The following is a 14,966-nucleotide window of genomic DNA, read 5'->3' on the forward strand; positions in this document are numbered from 1 at the left end:
TGCATGGTCACTTTTTGCTAAATATTGCTGTTTTATTTTATTGTATTTGGTCCTTTTTTTTTACATTTATATGACAATAAACAATAACTATCTGGAACACCATGCATTAAATCATCCCCATTTGTCATTAAAGTTAAGAGTGTAATTATTGTTATTTTTGTGTTGCTGTAAAGCCAATCAATATCAACAAAGTAAAAAATGCTTTACTTTAACATTGCCTGTACTGTTAATAGTTTTATGAAGGTGACTTTCAAGGTTCCACTGTAAAATATACATGGAAAAGTTGGCCATTGTTTATTTGTGTAATTGGTCTCGGTAGTCTCACACAAGGAACCCTTGAGAACCTGAATAAAGTCTAATGGTTTCCAGTTTCCATTTGTTCTTCATCCAATGAGCGTACTAGTTAACTCTTTGGTCATTATTATTCTCTGAAACATTCCAGGGCTGCAGTATTTGCTTTTCAAGTACAATACATTACAGTAAATTCATACTTTCCATAAAAAGAAAGCAAGACAGAGTGAAAGAACAATCGAGCAAGAGAGAGAGACAGAGAATTGCTACACTCAGCTGATATGCAGCATACATCAACGTAAGTCGAACAGCAGGGAGGTCACCCAAACGTGTGTGTGGCAGATGGTGAAGAAAGTCAAAGATGCTGGGGGAAATTAACATAAATCAAATTAAGATTAGATAAAGGTTGTTTTTTTTTAACGTGGCAAGTGTGTGTTAGCATAAATCTCAATCAGGGTGGGTGTGCACACTTGTTTAACTCCATTATATGAGAATCAGTTCTTTCACTTCTACTCTTGGAAAGATTTTTTTAACTGAGCCACACAAGTTATATAAGTAACATGAATGGTGGAAAAAAAAGGCAGGGGCAGGACTTGAACCCCAGTCCTCAGAATCGTGAGGCCAACATTCTACAGGTGAACCACAGTGCCGCTAGAAAGAGATTCAGGGAGTAAAATACATTTCTTCATTTGGATGACAAAGCTCTGGATGTTACCAAAGAGAAGTAGCCACCGAGCCTGGAGTCCCACCAGCATTTTGCAGCAGGCACAGGCACACTGGAAGGGTCACAGAAAGGCATTTTATGGGTGACCTTGGAAATGTAATGTGCCATTCATGGATCAAAATGCCTGTTGTGCATGTTCCCATTAATCTTCTTCCTAGAAATTCTACAAAAAGTACTTAAACACTGAACAGGTGGAACTTGTACATTCCAAAGTTTACAGGTCAAATGAAGTTCACCTGTCAAGGCTGAAATGCATTTTAGGATCATTCTGGACTTTCACCTGAAAGCTGAATCGCCTCAATTTTTGGGCAAGGGTATGAAACCAGGGAAGTTTGACAATGAAAGGGAAAAAAAGAGAGAAAGAATTTCCAGCAGACTTTCTCCTTGACTCCCTGCCAACTCTTTTACAAGTGAGGAAGTCTCTCCTCACTCATTGCTGCTCCCGCCTTCTCCTCCTCCTCCACCACCTCCTCATCCTCCTGCCTTCTTTTCACCTCCTCTCCTCCCATGCTGGGACTCCCCCCTCAACCCTCCCCCTTCTGAGAAACTGGGACTCCCTCCTTCTTTCTCTCTCTTGCTCTCTCTCTCTCTCTCTTTCTCTCTCTCTCTCTCTCTCATGTGAGTTTTTAACACAATACAGAGCTGGCGGCCTCAGTTGTGCCCTGGAACTTAGCAGAAGGAGCTGCTTAAGCAAGAATCATCATGGATGTCAAACTTCTGCCACTGATGCTTCTGTTTGCCGTGGTCACACATGGGCCTACAAGTAGCGGTGAGTCTGATCACTAGACTTACGTCGCTTTCTATGTTCTTTTGTTCATTAACATTATTTTATTGATCTATGCTTTAAAATGAGGTCTTAATATTGAAAAAAAATCAATAACAATACAATACAATAACAATGTCTTTGTTATTTTCCTATTTTGTATTTCAAATTTTGCTGACATGTCTCAAAAATGTCTGAGAATCTCAAATGTCTGTTTTTGTTAATGAAACCTTTGAATGTGGATGATTAGGTGGTTTACTTTTCTCACATGGGTTTCCAAGCTACATTTACTTTTGAATCTGGAATGTTTGTTGTAGGGAAACCTATGTTATGATTATCATTATGTGTGATTAGAATTATTATTATTATGATTATGTGTTAAAAATGCATGATCATGTTACATGTTGTATATACTGTAATAACACAAGTATAACATTGTTGTTCGATGAAACGCAGGTGGCTGCAATTTGTTTCTTGTACAAATCACTTTCAAAAATATTTTTGCCTAAAAAGACATACTGCAGCGATCGTATTCATTGAATGACACATAATTCGCTTTCAACAATCTTATCAACTTTGTGACCCCGCTTTGGGGCCTCCTTATGTTGGTGGACAGGTGTCAAGTTAGGCTGGCCTGTGCTCCGTTAAACTTGTTTGTGGCCCGCTGGCACCCCAAGATTGCACATTAAAGACTTGTGTGCATTTTGCGTTCCTCTTTGCTTTCTTTTAATTAGTTTATAATGGGGATAAACACCAGGCTGATGATAGCAGCGGATGCTTACGTCGGGCCCCAGTGCTGCGTGCTGCATAATTATCTTATTTGCATGAGAATGAAGCAAAGTCATTAGGCTGATATTACTTGATTAGCCATTTGGTGTTGAATTATAAACATGCATGTCAATAGGAACGTGTGGAAGGTCCTAGTTAAACTTATTTATTGAAAAGACTTGATTTAGTTGGGTTTGCTTTAAATTGTTTAAGAATGAAGGCATGGGATGTTGCAAAAAGTTTCATTTTGGGCCATTTTGATGAGAAGCATCATTTCAAAGCAGTCCCCAGCTGTTTTATGGAATGCGTTTGTCATACTTTGATGTTCGCCATTATCTGCCGGCATCTGCAATCGTGCTCAGGGCCCCACGAGCCTCCATGCTGGTGGCACAGGGGTGATTTGTAATCATTTTAAGAATGTACTTCGGGTAATTTCCACTCTGTCTGTGTGAGCTGCAGAGGGCTCTTTTATAAAAGAGGGCGACATTCGAAATTGCGTGTTGAGGACCCTTTAGTGGGAGAGCGGTCTGGCTGAATGCGTTCTGAGTGAAAAGCTAAAATTCTTTGGTTGTGTGTGTGGTAAAAAGGACGTCATCAAAAAGGAACTAATCTCTTTTTAATGAACATGTTGTCAAGAGCAATAACAGGTAAGTTTATATGTTCTCGTGCTTTGAAAAGTTGTTACAGTAGATTAAACACATTTTAAGCATGTAATCACATCCCCTTTAAGAGATTACGTCCTTACAATTCCTTATAATTCAAAATGACATTTTATCTTTAACTGAGAAGTGTCCTGTGAATTTTGTTTATCAATGAATGCGTTGTCAGATATTGTTTTTAATCATAGGTATTGGAAATACTATAGTGTACCTTTCTTAAGAGAGGCATGCCATACAAACGCAGTTCTGGATTGCCTAAAATGCATAATCAAATGTGCTTTTTAAATAATATGCATAACTCTCAGTATATTATTTGAATACATTTCCAAAATTGAACTTTCAATGTGTTGCATTTACAGCAAAGCCCATCAGTCTTGTGGAGAGGTGCTGGTGTCGTTCTACTCTCAACACGGTTCCCCAGCGCTCCATCAAAGAGCTCAAGTTCCTGCACACCCCCAACTGCCCCTTCCAAGTCATGTGAGTACAAAAATTAGACCATTAGCACCTGAAACAAATGCGTGCCGATGGTTTGTCTGATATGAGAATTTCCGGGAAGTAACTGATTTTCTCAAATATGGTTTGTGGTGTTTATATCATGTCAAGCCTCAATTGATTTGTCGTTTTGGCACACTTGCTTGCACAGAGCAGGACCGGGCAAAAGCAGTTTTTAAAGCGGCTAGGCAACACCGCAAACAAAACGTACTTTATTCATAACTTTTATTGGATTTTCATGTGTGAATGTGAAACAGTTGGCTGCGCTCTGACTACATGTAGTAAGTGTTATCGATCCAGTGGGACGAGCTGGAATATATAAATTCTAACACATTACACACGAAGGGTGAATCCCAAGCTTCCAGGTGTGTTGTATTTTTGTAATTGCTCATAGAAAAGTTGCATGTTATGGTTTTGGGGCATACCACCAAATGTGACACACAAAACAATGCAAATGTAAGAATAGTATCATCATGTGCAGATATATGATCCTGCTCTGGAAATGCCCAGAGATTTTTATACACACTAATGTATATTGAAACATATTACGTTCACACATTTATAAGAATAGAAACTTCAATAGCTTGCATTTTGATTTCTAAAACATGCAGAGAACATTATCTCAATTTGAGTTGGGCCAAATCATGTAATGTGAAGAAAGAAAGAAAGACAGAAAGAAAGAAAGAAAGAAAGAAAGAAAGAAAAAAGAAAGAAAGAAAGAAAGAGAAGAAAGAAGAAAGAAAGAAAGAAAGAAAGAAAGAAAGTATGGCTGAATATATTGAAGTATGACCAAGTTGGCTGAGACAACCTCGAGCGCAACTGGCAACCATAGTGGGAGAACAAGCGGTGATGACATTGATGGATGAATAGAAATATGATATACTGAATTTCCATTTATCCATTTTCTCTATCACTTAACGTGTTCCGTAACTATACAGTAGGCCTATGTATAGTATCTGTACAGTACGGGCATGGATTTTCTCCGAGCACTCTCAGTTTCCTCCCACATCCCAAAAACATGCATTCATTGGAGACTCTAAATTGCCATTAGGTGTGATTGTGAGTGTGAATGGCTCTCCTGGCTGGCACCCAGTTCAGAGTGTACCTGACCTCTGAGGTCCAGCACTCCCATGACCCTCATGAGGATAAGCGCCTCAGAAAATCAATGAATGTATGGGATATATAGCCATCCATCCAGCCATTCATTTTCTTTGCCACTTATCCTCACGGGGGTCGCAGGGAGTGCAGGAGCCTATCTCACAATCACACCTAGGGGCAATTTAGAGTGTCCAATTAATGTTGCATGTTTTTGGGATGTGGAAGGAAAACGGAATGCCTGGAGAAAACCCACGCAGGCACAAAAGAACATGCAAACTCCACACAGGCAGGGCAGGGATCGAACCCGGGTCATCAGAACTGTGAGGCCAACGCTTTACCAGCTGATCTACAGTGTCGCCTTATACTGTATATAGAATTACAAGTACAAAATTCATTGTTAGCTACTATTTTTCCTCATATTATTATTTTAAAATGTGTATTTCTTGATTTGCCTTTCAGTTGTTTCTATTCAAGGGATTCATTTTTTTTTGTATGAAATCCTACAAAATTGTTCAGCATTCCCCTCATGCAAAAACACCTGAAATTTAGATCTTGTCATGCATTCTTTTACATATTTATTTTACAAGATGGGAACATTGTTGATATGTAATACTACAATGGTATTTATCAAAGCTTAATTTGTTATATAATGTTAAAATAATCCAGGAAGGAGTATGGCTTCAAAGTGAAGCACTCCAAAAGAGGAAAGAAGTGATGGCCCAAGCTCAAGGGGGGCCATTTATGTTTTGCAAAGGAAGCAATAATTAAGGGTCAAAGTGATTAGCTTTGTGTTTCTTCTGACCTCTGGTGTCCCTATTTCACTTTCTTTTTTTTTTTTTTTTTTTAATCTGCCGCCTCCAACTGCACAGCAATGCTGCGTATAATGTCACTGGTCTGGAACACATTAACTCAAAAGCCTCATTCATTAGTTTGCTATAGAAAATCAGGTGGCAGAAGCCTCGCAGCCAAAAGGCGAAAAGGCTGCCAGATGACAAGGGGGCGACTTGGAGCGTGAATGAAAGCAAAAGGTGGCCGAGGACACTGAGAGACGTGACGAGTGCAAAGGAGTCAAAAAAGTCAGGCAAGAGGGGAAATACAGCTCGCTCCTGATATCTCCAGTGAAGCACAATTAAAGCTTACTAGTAACATTGTACTCCTGTGTGACCAGCAGTGTCCCAACGTGCTCCCCACTATGAACCCCCCGCAGCCCCTGCTTCACTCATCCCAGCATGCTGTTGGTATTAACTTGCTGTGAAGTAATTAGTACCTGCTGCGTGTAGAACTCCAGCCTTCAAATTCTGGCCAAGTCAATTAGAGGTGAAGCTCCCAGTTGACGCCCAGACAAGCAGACAGATAAACAGGACGGAGGGGGACACATCAAAAACAGGATGGAGGTCCCCAGCGGATGGGCCGGCCACCCCTAATAAAAGAAGAGGAGGGGAAGAATGGAGGGAAAATAAACAATGGAGCTGCTGACATGTTGGGTTGAGGAATTGAAGGCCTGCATGGATGCCATTTGCTCAAGTGAGGTGAGGAACACGGAAGGCGGCTGCTTGAAGCCAGAAGGGTTGTTTCATTTGCGGAGCAGTGGGATGGAGATGTGAAAGGAGGAGAAAGACCCCCCTCACGCTTTGCTCATTCTCACACATGACCTTTTGCCACGCAAGTGTGAGACCCATATGTTGAGAGCCAGACTGACTGCCCCCCCACACCTCCACCACTCCGATTTGTTGGTAATTTCCAATTACACATGAGGGCCCATACACACACACACACACCACACACACACACACATGGACGCACACGCACTCACACAAACACACATACACACTTACATTAAAACTAATTTTCAATGTGTCTTTCAGTGTTTATTACATCCGTATGTTATTCTAGTTTCCAGAAATATTGAATTGGGGTTTATGTTTGCTGTAAGACCTAATCATTAAAAAAGTACATAATCATTCATATTACAAAGAAATCATGAAATATTTCACCCTTTTTATAATATGAGTTTTACTTTTTGAACTGAATGAAGATTTTGCGACTATTTAATGTATTGAGCTGTATGTGTAGTTTTCTCAGCACTCACCTTGTGGGGAAGAAATTACATTTTAAAAATATGTTTATGAATAATGATGGAGAACTTAATGAGCTCTTTTGGATTTGGGTTTTAATTGAGGGGAGGTGGGAACCCCATTCCCTTCTTTTAAAATATGAAAAAAATGTTGTGGATCATTCTCCAGCCACACTGTTTAAAATTACCCTAATTTGTGTCCACTAATCATAGAGTTAAATCGCAGTTAAATTCAACCACCGGTCAGATCAAAAAGGCTGACTGAAGTCAAAGTTTACATCAAACCCATGTGCACAGATGTTTTGTACTCTGTGCAGTATCAAACAAACAAGCAGGAGATTAAGACTTAAAAAAATAAAAACCTCGGTTGGGACAGAGGTTATTTGGGGTTTGCTTGCACACTCTCAGGTCTGCATACTGCATATATCTACTTTTATTCAATCAAATTGAAACATCATATACAACAATGAAACATTATATATAACAGCGTGAAACATAACCAACATGTTGAGATTCCAAATATTCCTATAATTTTCTTTCACATGTTTTTGAGGTCAAATGAAATAAAGTGGTACCTCAAAACACAATGACCCCTCCAATTTTTGTGCCCCCCCTTCCCTCTGATGTCCCTCCTTCCATGGCTGTGGGATTTGTTTTTTTGTGTGGCGTGAAGCACAAAATATAGATCACACAATCTACGTTAATCAAGAATGAGCAAGTAAATTTAAATTTTGAAAGTGTCAAGTAACAGGATGTAAAGTTTTGTTTTGACATGATATTTGGGAATGTATTTTGAAACATTGCCTAGAGAGTTTTTTTGTGTATATTTACATTGCTTCAGTCTTTTTTTTTTTAAACAAATCAGAGCAAAGTGGAGGTCGACGGTATTTGAGCTTCAAACTTTTTGAAATTCTTAGCACATTCGACCCCAAACAATTACTAATGATCGTGAATTTTATTGAAAATTGCCTTTCAAAATGCCCAACATAGCAGAGACTGAAAAAAAATGAAATTGTTAGACTACATGTTTTTTTTCTATTTAACTGTAAACATTTTTTCATGTATAAACATTACTATTAATCTTTTTCTGCTGATATTATTACATTTCCTCAGGTAAGAATGCAAGTGTGATTGATTGCTTATACCTTCTTTATGATTCAATGGCAACTAGCATGTGTTGTTACTCTCCTCTCACCCAAAGTCAGTTGGATGGAGCTCCAGCTCCCCCGCGAGCCTAATGAGGACAAGGCCTTATTGTGCTATTGACATAAATCCAGAGCGGCGAGCAGTAGCCCTGGTAATTTCATAGACGTGTGGTCCGAGTACATGTCCCAATCCCAGATTGGTGCAGACGGGTCTGCTAAACTGGCAAATACACTTGCACAAAAATCAGATGGCATTTGCGCCTTGTTGCAGATGCCCTGGTTACAAATATAGAGGAGAACGTGTTATAGAGAAGGTTCTCAACCATTTCAAATATTTCCATGCAACATTTAAGGATCCATCCCTCCATTTAAGAGGGATGCTGGAGCCTATCCCAGCTATCTTCAGGCAGGAGGCGGGATACATCCTGAACTGGTCGCCAGCCAACCCAAGGGCACATATACAGTAAACAAACGAGCATTCGCACGCATATTCTCACCAACGGGTAATTTAGACTCTGCAATTACAAAACCTACCACACAAGTGGGAGGAAGCTGGAGTACACGGAGAAAACCCATGCAGGCGCAGGGAGGACCTGTAAAGAGGCGAGCACGGGATTAGAATCCAGGTCCTCAGAACTGTGAGGCAGATGTGCAGTCAGTGACTGTGCCTAATCTGGACGAAATACCCTGCAGATGAGGAAAACACTGGATGAAGAGATCGAACTCTCTCTCTCTCTCTCTCTCTCTCTCTCTCTCTCTCTCTCTCTCTCTCTCCCTCTCTCTCTCTCTCTCTCTCTCTTCTTCAGCCCCTCTTTGGTGGAAACAGAAGACTGTTAATTTCCCACAGCTGGCCAAGGGGTTGAGAGCCCACTATGCTCGTTGAACGTCACATTTGTGGCTTACGTATTGGAGGATGTGTTGAGCATTCTTAGGTTTAGCTCAGGTGTTTCCAAATTCGTTTTCCTTAAAAGTGTCTCAATTGTTGATTGTTTTCTTTTCTTGTTGTTGTTGTTTTTTTTTTCTTAAACCCTATCCATTATCATTAAATGAAATATATTTATTTTCGATTTTACCTTTCTAAGACATGGAGTGCACAGCACGCTGGAAGCAGTTTTTAGATGTTGCAAGTTCTTCAAACATCAAATGGTGCTATTATCGAAGGGGAGTGGCAGACAAAATAAAATATTTTTTTGTGATTTACTGTATATGCTACAGATAAGATAAAGAAATCCAGAACCAGCACGTAATCCTTTAAGTGTTTGCACAGCATTAGGTCATAAACTTTGCCTTTTATCATCTTATAATATGACATTTATACTCCAACTGGGAAATGTGAATAAGAAGTGCAAAAGCGCACGTATAGTACATGGTTTTGGCTGTTCACAAATACAAACTGTCCGTACTGTACGTTTACATGCATTTGTCTACACATCACTAGATCTCACTCTTCCAATTTTTCAAGTTCATCTTGCCAAGGAAGCTTTTAAAATGTTTCTTCTGGTTTCAGCAAAACTTGATAGGCAGAGGCTTCTTCATAGACAATGTAGTGTTGAATTGATGTCAGTAATAAACCGGATTTATATAAGACATCAAAAACACAGTGCCTCACATCTAAATTAACTTGAGAACTAACTGAAAAGGCCATTTTTAGGGCAAGGTTGGGTGTAACATAACCTTAGATACCTCACGTGTATGTGTAAGATACAGTGTATAAGATTGCAGTATCCTTCAAACTAACCTATAAACTGAAGTCAAAAGTGTAAAAAAAAAGCAAATCCTCCTTGTCTGCATCCCACAGTGCCAAGCTGAAGAGCAACAGAGAAGTTTGCATCAACCCAGAAACCAAGTGGCTGCAACAGTACTTAAAGAACGCCATTAACAAGTAAGAAAAGATGACAGTCTCCTTTTCTCTGTGATTGGCCTCCAGCATCACTGACAAAGATAGACGTGAAGAATCACAAACCACTGGTACAAATTGCTGGTTCATTTTCTTGCCGGTAATTACTCGACTCAGTTGATACAAGCAGTCTGAAATATCATCTGTGAAAAGATGTGCATTAAGTTAAGATGGCCGATAAATCTGTGTGTGCTGCCCTGCTTCCTCCTTTCTCATAACCTTGTGTCTGAGCGTCACAGGAGTGTTTATCATCATCGGCTCACGCAGCTTCACATACTTAAACACAAACCCAATGGGCTTTAAAATGCATTATCTGCACAATTATCACCACTAATTGCACATTAACAGCAGTGTTCAAGAATTGCAGTCCAGATTATGTCAGGATTAAGCATATGATACGAAGCATATTATACTTTGAAAATATTTATTTTAAAGCTTCAAAACTATGAAATAACGCTCAAATTTATTTTAAACCGAATCACAATGTTTTTGAACACTAAAGTCCCCGTAAAGCGTCATTCATGTTATTGCTCTGAAGCTACACCAGTTCAAAGCCCGCACACTATCAAGTCCGACTTTTTCTTTCTCACATTTGTTCCCCTCTTCCCTCCGTCTCAGAGTGATGTGCACACACTCACATCCAACAACGAGGCTCACTAAAGCAGACAGGTCAGCGGACTAGCCAAGGGGAAGACGCATTTGCAGGGTGTGGGAAATTACATGTCACAATTGGACCAGATAACCTTGTGATGTGAAGAAAGGCACTCAAATTCTTGAAAAGTGGAGGAAGGGGGGACTCATCCTCCAAGAATAACCACTGCTTTACCAGCGCCCCCAAAAAAATCTGCAAAACTGAAGTGATTAAAAAACACTTTAATGCAGTAACTTATGTCTAACATATATATTTACAAACAAAAATCTAATTCACTGAATAGAGCCTTTACACAAGTTTAAATTGACCAAATTTGGTCCCCTGCCCTACACAAACCCTGATCAGCACCCGAATTCCTCATTTGGTTTGAGTTCAAGGAAGAAAAAAAACGGGGTTATTTTAACACAGATTTATTTCGGCTGGGTTAAAATAAATTACTGCTGCTCACCTTGACGATTTTACCATGACATCATCATTTGGCATCACACGTCGCCACCTGAATAATAATAAAAAAACATAAATAAAATAACATTTCCCAGCGTGTCGGACGAGAAGATTGTGCTTAGCGTACTTCACGTGAGCTTGTGACACAAGTCATAAGTAAACAATTTCTAACACTGCCTGGTAGCCGAAATGTATCACATAACATGAATGTTGTTACAGCTATGAGAAGAGGAACTAAAACATGAAAGAAGAAAGAAGGAAGTTGCAAGACATATGACATTTTTGACCATCAACATGTTTCTGAATGTTTGCGCAGGGTGAAGAAGTCAAGAAGACGTAATAACAAGAAGAACTAAATCCGGGGGCTGTTTCCATCAGGTCAAGCACCCTCAGGTCCAACCTGCGTACCTCCTTATCACTGCTATGGATGTATTATAACACGCTGTATGTACACGTCCACCTCTCTGGACTGCTTGCACAAGAAGCACTTCACCGCCAATCTGGTCCACCCGCCACAAGCGTCTCTGGCCACCGACGGAGTCGCCCCGCCTTTCTCCATGCAGCACCAAGTGCGATCAAAGCCCAACTTGGGATGATGGACACAAGTTAAAGTCACTTGTATTTGACAGAGTGCTGGACGATCAGATCAAAATAATGACAATGTGTGTGGAAAGAGTGCGTGTATAAAAAGGCAATATGAGCTTTCTGTTGGAACCGCAAAGGTCCATGAGAAATGGTTGTGCTCACTCACCTCTTTATGTCAAGTGTCCTTTAAATATTCAGTATCTTCAAAGGAATTGTAGCTTGTACAAGTATAATCTTTATAAGCAGCTCACATTTATGCGACTCGCGATGTCTTCTGAGATATCTGACTTCTGCTCCAGGATCAAGAATGTAAACCATCCAGTAAGTAGATGTATTCCGCCTTAAATATTTAGTATATATGTATACACGTGTGTGTGCATGTGTGTGTGTGTGTGTGCGTGTGGGTGTGCATGTGCGTGTGTGTGTGTGCATGTGCGCGCGTGCATGTGTGTGTTTTAGGGAGGACAAATATCTATGAGAAATCAACAAACACTGATCATGTGGTGCAACATATTCATTTTTAAAGGTCAGAGCCGGTTTGATTTGTTTGGTTTGTCGTGTCTAGTTCATGCAAAGCTCTAATCAGCTTATGTCTTTATTTTTATGAGCACCTCAGGATGGTCTGATGTAAAAATGACATCGAAAGGTCATCCAATACAGGGAAAGGAGATGAGCAAAATGGAACAAATGAAGTTTTGGTGCATGTATTGTGTGTTGATGCAGCTTTGACTGACTGAACATATCGGGATACAGTGGAGACCAAATATTTATTCAGTGCAAACGGCAACAAGATGAGACCTCAGTTATAAGATCAGAATTTCAAATCTGGTTAAAGTTTTTACAGTTTTACATGATAGCACAGACTGAATCAAGACATCAGAGTAAGTTGACGCCAGTATTCTAAAATGAGTATTTGTGGGAATGTAGGCTTATGAAATGACTGAGTTGTCAAAAAGGGAATGTTTATGATGGCAAAGAGAACGTTTTGAGGATGTTTTTTTTTTATTATACGTCAAAAAATATTTTAAGCCACTTTATTAACAAATACCATCCTGTAAATGTGACTGTTTTTTATTTTATATTGTGTATATGCTCACTGAATGCCTTTCAATGCAATATACAGTTCACTAAATCAAGTGTAGAATGCCACAGAAAATGTACTCCGGTTTTATGGATTATTTGAGAACAATTTGCAATGTATTTCTGCACCAGGGTTTTTTTTTTGTTGTTGTTTGTTTTTTGCAATGTTGATGTTAAAAGCCAGCCAAGAAAATTAAATTCTGTCCTCAATTATTTTGTTTTCTCTGCTTTCATTCATTGACCAGTAGTTGTGCCCCAAGTAAGGATTTTACTCTTATGTCTTGTTTGAATCTGTCCAACACACTGAGAATTAAAGTCAATATTATTGTGTAATGATTGGAGACATAATTCAGCCCAGCCACACCAAACACTTGATTAGCTTTTAAAACTCTTGTTATTTATATTCAGTGTCAGCAAATCCTGTGACACGATGCAGAACAAAAACCGCTGCTTGTAATCCACATGTGCCTTCCATTAGGACACGCCCAGCACCCCACAGACTTTCTTCACTGCTAAACTGTACGCTTATTTTTTCACAACATGTTCTGGAAGTGGTGGTTGTGGTCTTTGTTAAGTTTGTTTGTTATGTTTGATAATTGGCAGGCTGCTTGCTAAACCTGTCATTATCTAAGGAAGGAGCAGCCACCAGTGCAATAAGCGTTACTATAAATTTAAAAAAAGAAAATAACAGTATAAATGGGCCATTTCTTGATTTTGCACTACTTCTTCACCACAGTGCCCAATTATCAAAAATGAATACCTGTAAATCAATTAGATTCAAAGAGAAGAATGATTCACTATCAACAACATATCATTAGATGCAAAGCAGATCCCTCATTATGTTCATGTTGGTGCTCCTTTTGAAAAGAAATACAGTACTCTTACATTTGAGTACAACTGTGCATAGGTCTAACTAATACATTAGTAATACTGTATTACCCTGAGATGAATGCATTTTCGTAACCATTGCAACATATCACTCTATTACAATGCATGTCTGTAATGACACTGTGTGTATTTCTAATATGTTTCTAATACTGTTTGCATTCAAATGGGGCCTGTTTCTTCATTTTGACTCCAAGAAAATGTGAAATAACTTTATAATCTTTGTAATTGCTTTTTGACACATTTTACTAACATTTCTATATTAGTGTTTGTATTTTGTATGTTAACCAAGACAGCATTTTAGTTATCATACTCAAGCCCCTTTTTCAATAAAGGAATTAAACCTGCTAAATATGTCTTGTTCTAATTTCAGTTGTTGTTGTTGTTTATGTAGGGTGTAGCAACTGTATCTTTAATAAGCATAAACATAATATCCATAGCTACAGAGTTTGCCCTATACCATCACAGATGCTGATTTTGAACTTTGTGTCCATAGCAATCCAGATGTTTCCTTTCCTCTTTGGTCAGAAGGAAATGACGACCAAAATTTCCAAGAACAATTTGAAATATGGACTCACCAGTTCAGTGGACACTTTTCCTCTCTACATCAGTAAATCTTAGATGAGCTTGGGCCCAGAGAATCTGGCGGCTTTTCTGGGTGTTGTTGATAAATGGCTTTTGCTTTGTAAAGTAGAGTTTTCAATTGCGAATGCAACGCTGAATTGCAATTGCTGACATTGTTTCTCTGAATTGAGGAACGTTGTCCTTAAACTGTTGAACTGTTTTCTCACGCACTTGTTCACAAAGAGGTGAACCTCGCCCCATCTTCGACTGTGAATGTCTGACAACTAGCGGGCCAGATATGTGGTGGTGGGCCAATTATGGGCCGCTACTTGCTGACCTTTGTGGCATAGCATCAATATGATGATGATCTGTTGTGACCACAGTAGCTTTGTTAACCAAATGCCATCATAGACAAATGAATGAATTTTACTAAAATCCATGTCGCAAGGCACAATACAACTCCCGCCGAGCTTCTTCACCAAACTACAACCAACACACCAATGAATTATTCAGTGTGAAACGGACATATCCACCATTAGCATGCTTATTTTGAGATTTTAACACCTCAGTGTGTTCATTTGTGCTGGTTCAATAATCCCGAGGAGCACCACGGAGCCCACGGAGCTCCAGTGTGTCAGCTTTAATCAAGCAGAGCCAGGCTGTGCGGATTCATTTCATGTTGCTGCTCTCTCCTCTGACCTGTGGCCAGTCATATGAGCAAAACGAGACACTTTTTGGAGGTGGACCAAGCGCTTTCCAAAGTCAAGGTTGCCTCATTGGAGCCTTTTGGGTCCATTCAGAAATGATTACTGGATTTCTATGCCGTGCTTACTCAGCTGAGGCCC

General features: G+C 39.5%; 1 protein-coding gene across 1 annotated transcript; it reads left to right on the forward strand.

Moving 5' to 3' along the window:
* Positions 1–1,654: 1,654 nt before the first annotated feature.
* cxcl12b (chemokine (C-X-C motif) ligand 12b (stromal cell-derived factor 1)) lies at positions 1,655–12,885 on the forward strand. The gene is made up of 4 exons (XM_061830702.1): positions 1,655–1,784; positions 3,565–3,682; positions 9,813–9,896; positions 11,324–12,885. Exons 1-4 carry the CDS (start codon positions 1,718–1,720, stop codon positions 11,361–11,363), a joined length of 309 nt encoding a protein of 102 aa, XP_061686686.1. The 5' UTR covers positions 1,655–1,717; the 3' UTR covers positions 11,364–12,885.
* Positions 12,886–14,966: the final 2,081 nt, after the last annotated feature.

Source organism: Syngnathoides biaculeatus, chromosome 9 (assembly GCF_019802595.1).
Source record: "Syngnathoides biaculeatus isolate LvHL_M chromosome 9, ASM1980259v1, whole genome shotgun sequence".
NCBI classification, from domain to species: Eukaryota; Metazoa; Chordata; class Actinopteri; order Syngnathiformes; family Syngnathidae; genus Syngnathoides; species Syngnathoides biaculeatus.

What these genes read in the sequence shown, in the direction of transcription:
- cxcl12b (XM_061830702.1), top strand. Translation starts at nt 1,718, where the DNA reads ATGGATGTCAAACTTCTGCCACTGATGCTTCTGTTTGCCGTGGTCACA. An exon ending in ACATGGGCCTACAAGTAGCG is followed by an intron (nt 1,785 to 3,564) that starts GTGAGTCTGATC and finishes TTGCATTTACAG; the next exon opens with CAAAGCCCATCAGTCTTGTG. An exon ending in AACTGCCCCTTCCAAGTCAT is followed by an intron (nt 3,683 to 9,812) that starts GTGAGTACAAAA and finishes TGCATCCCACAG; the next exon opens with TGCCAAGCTGAAGAGCAACA.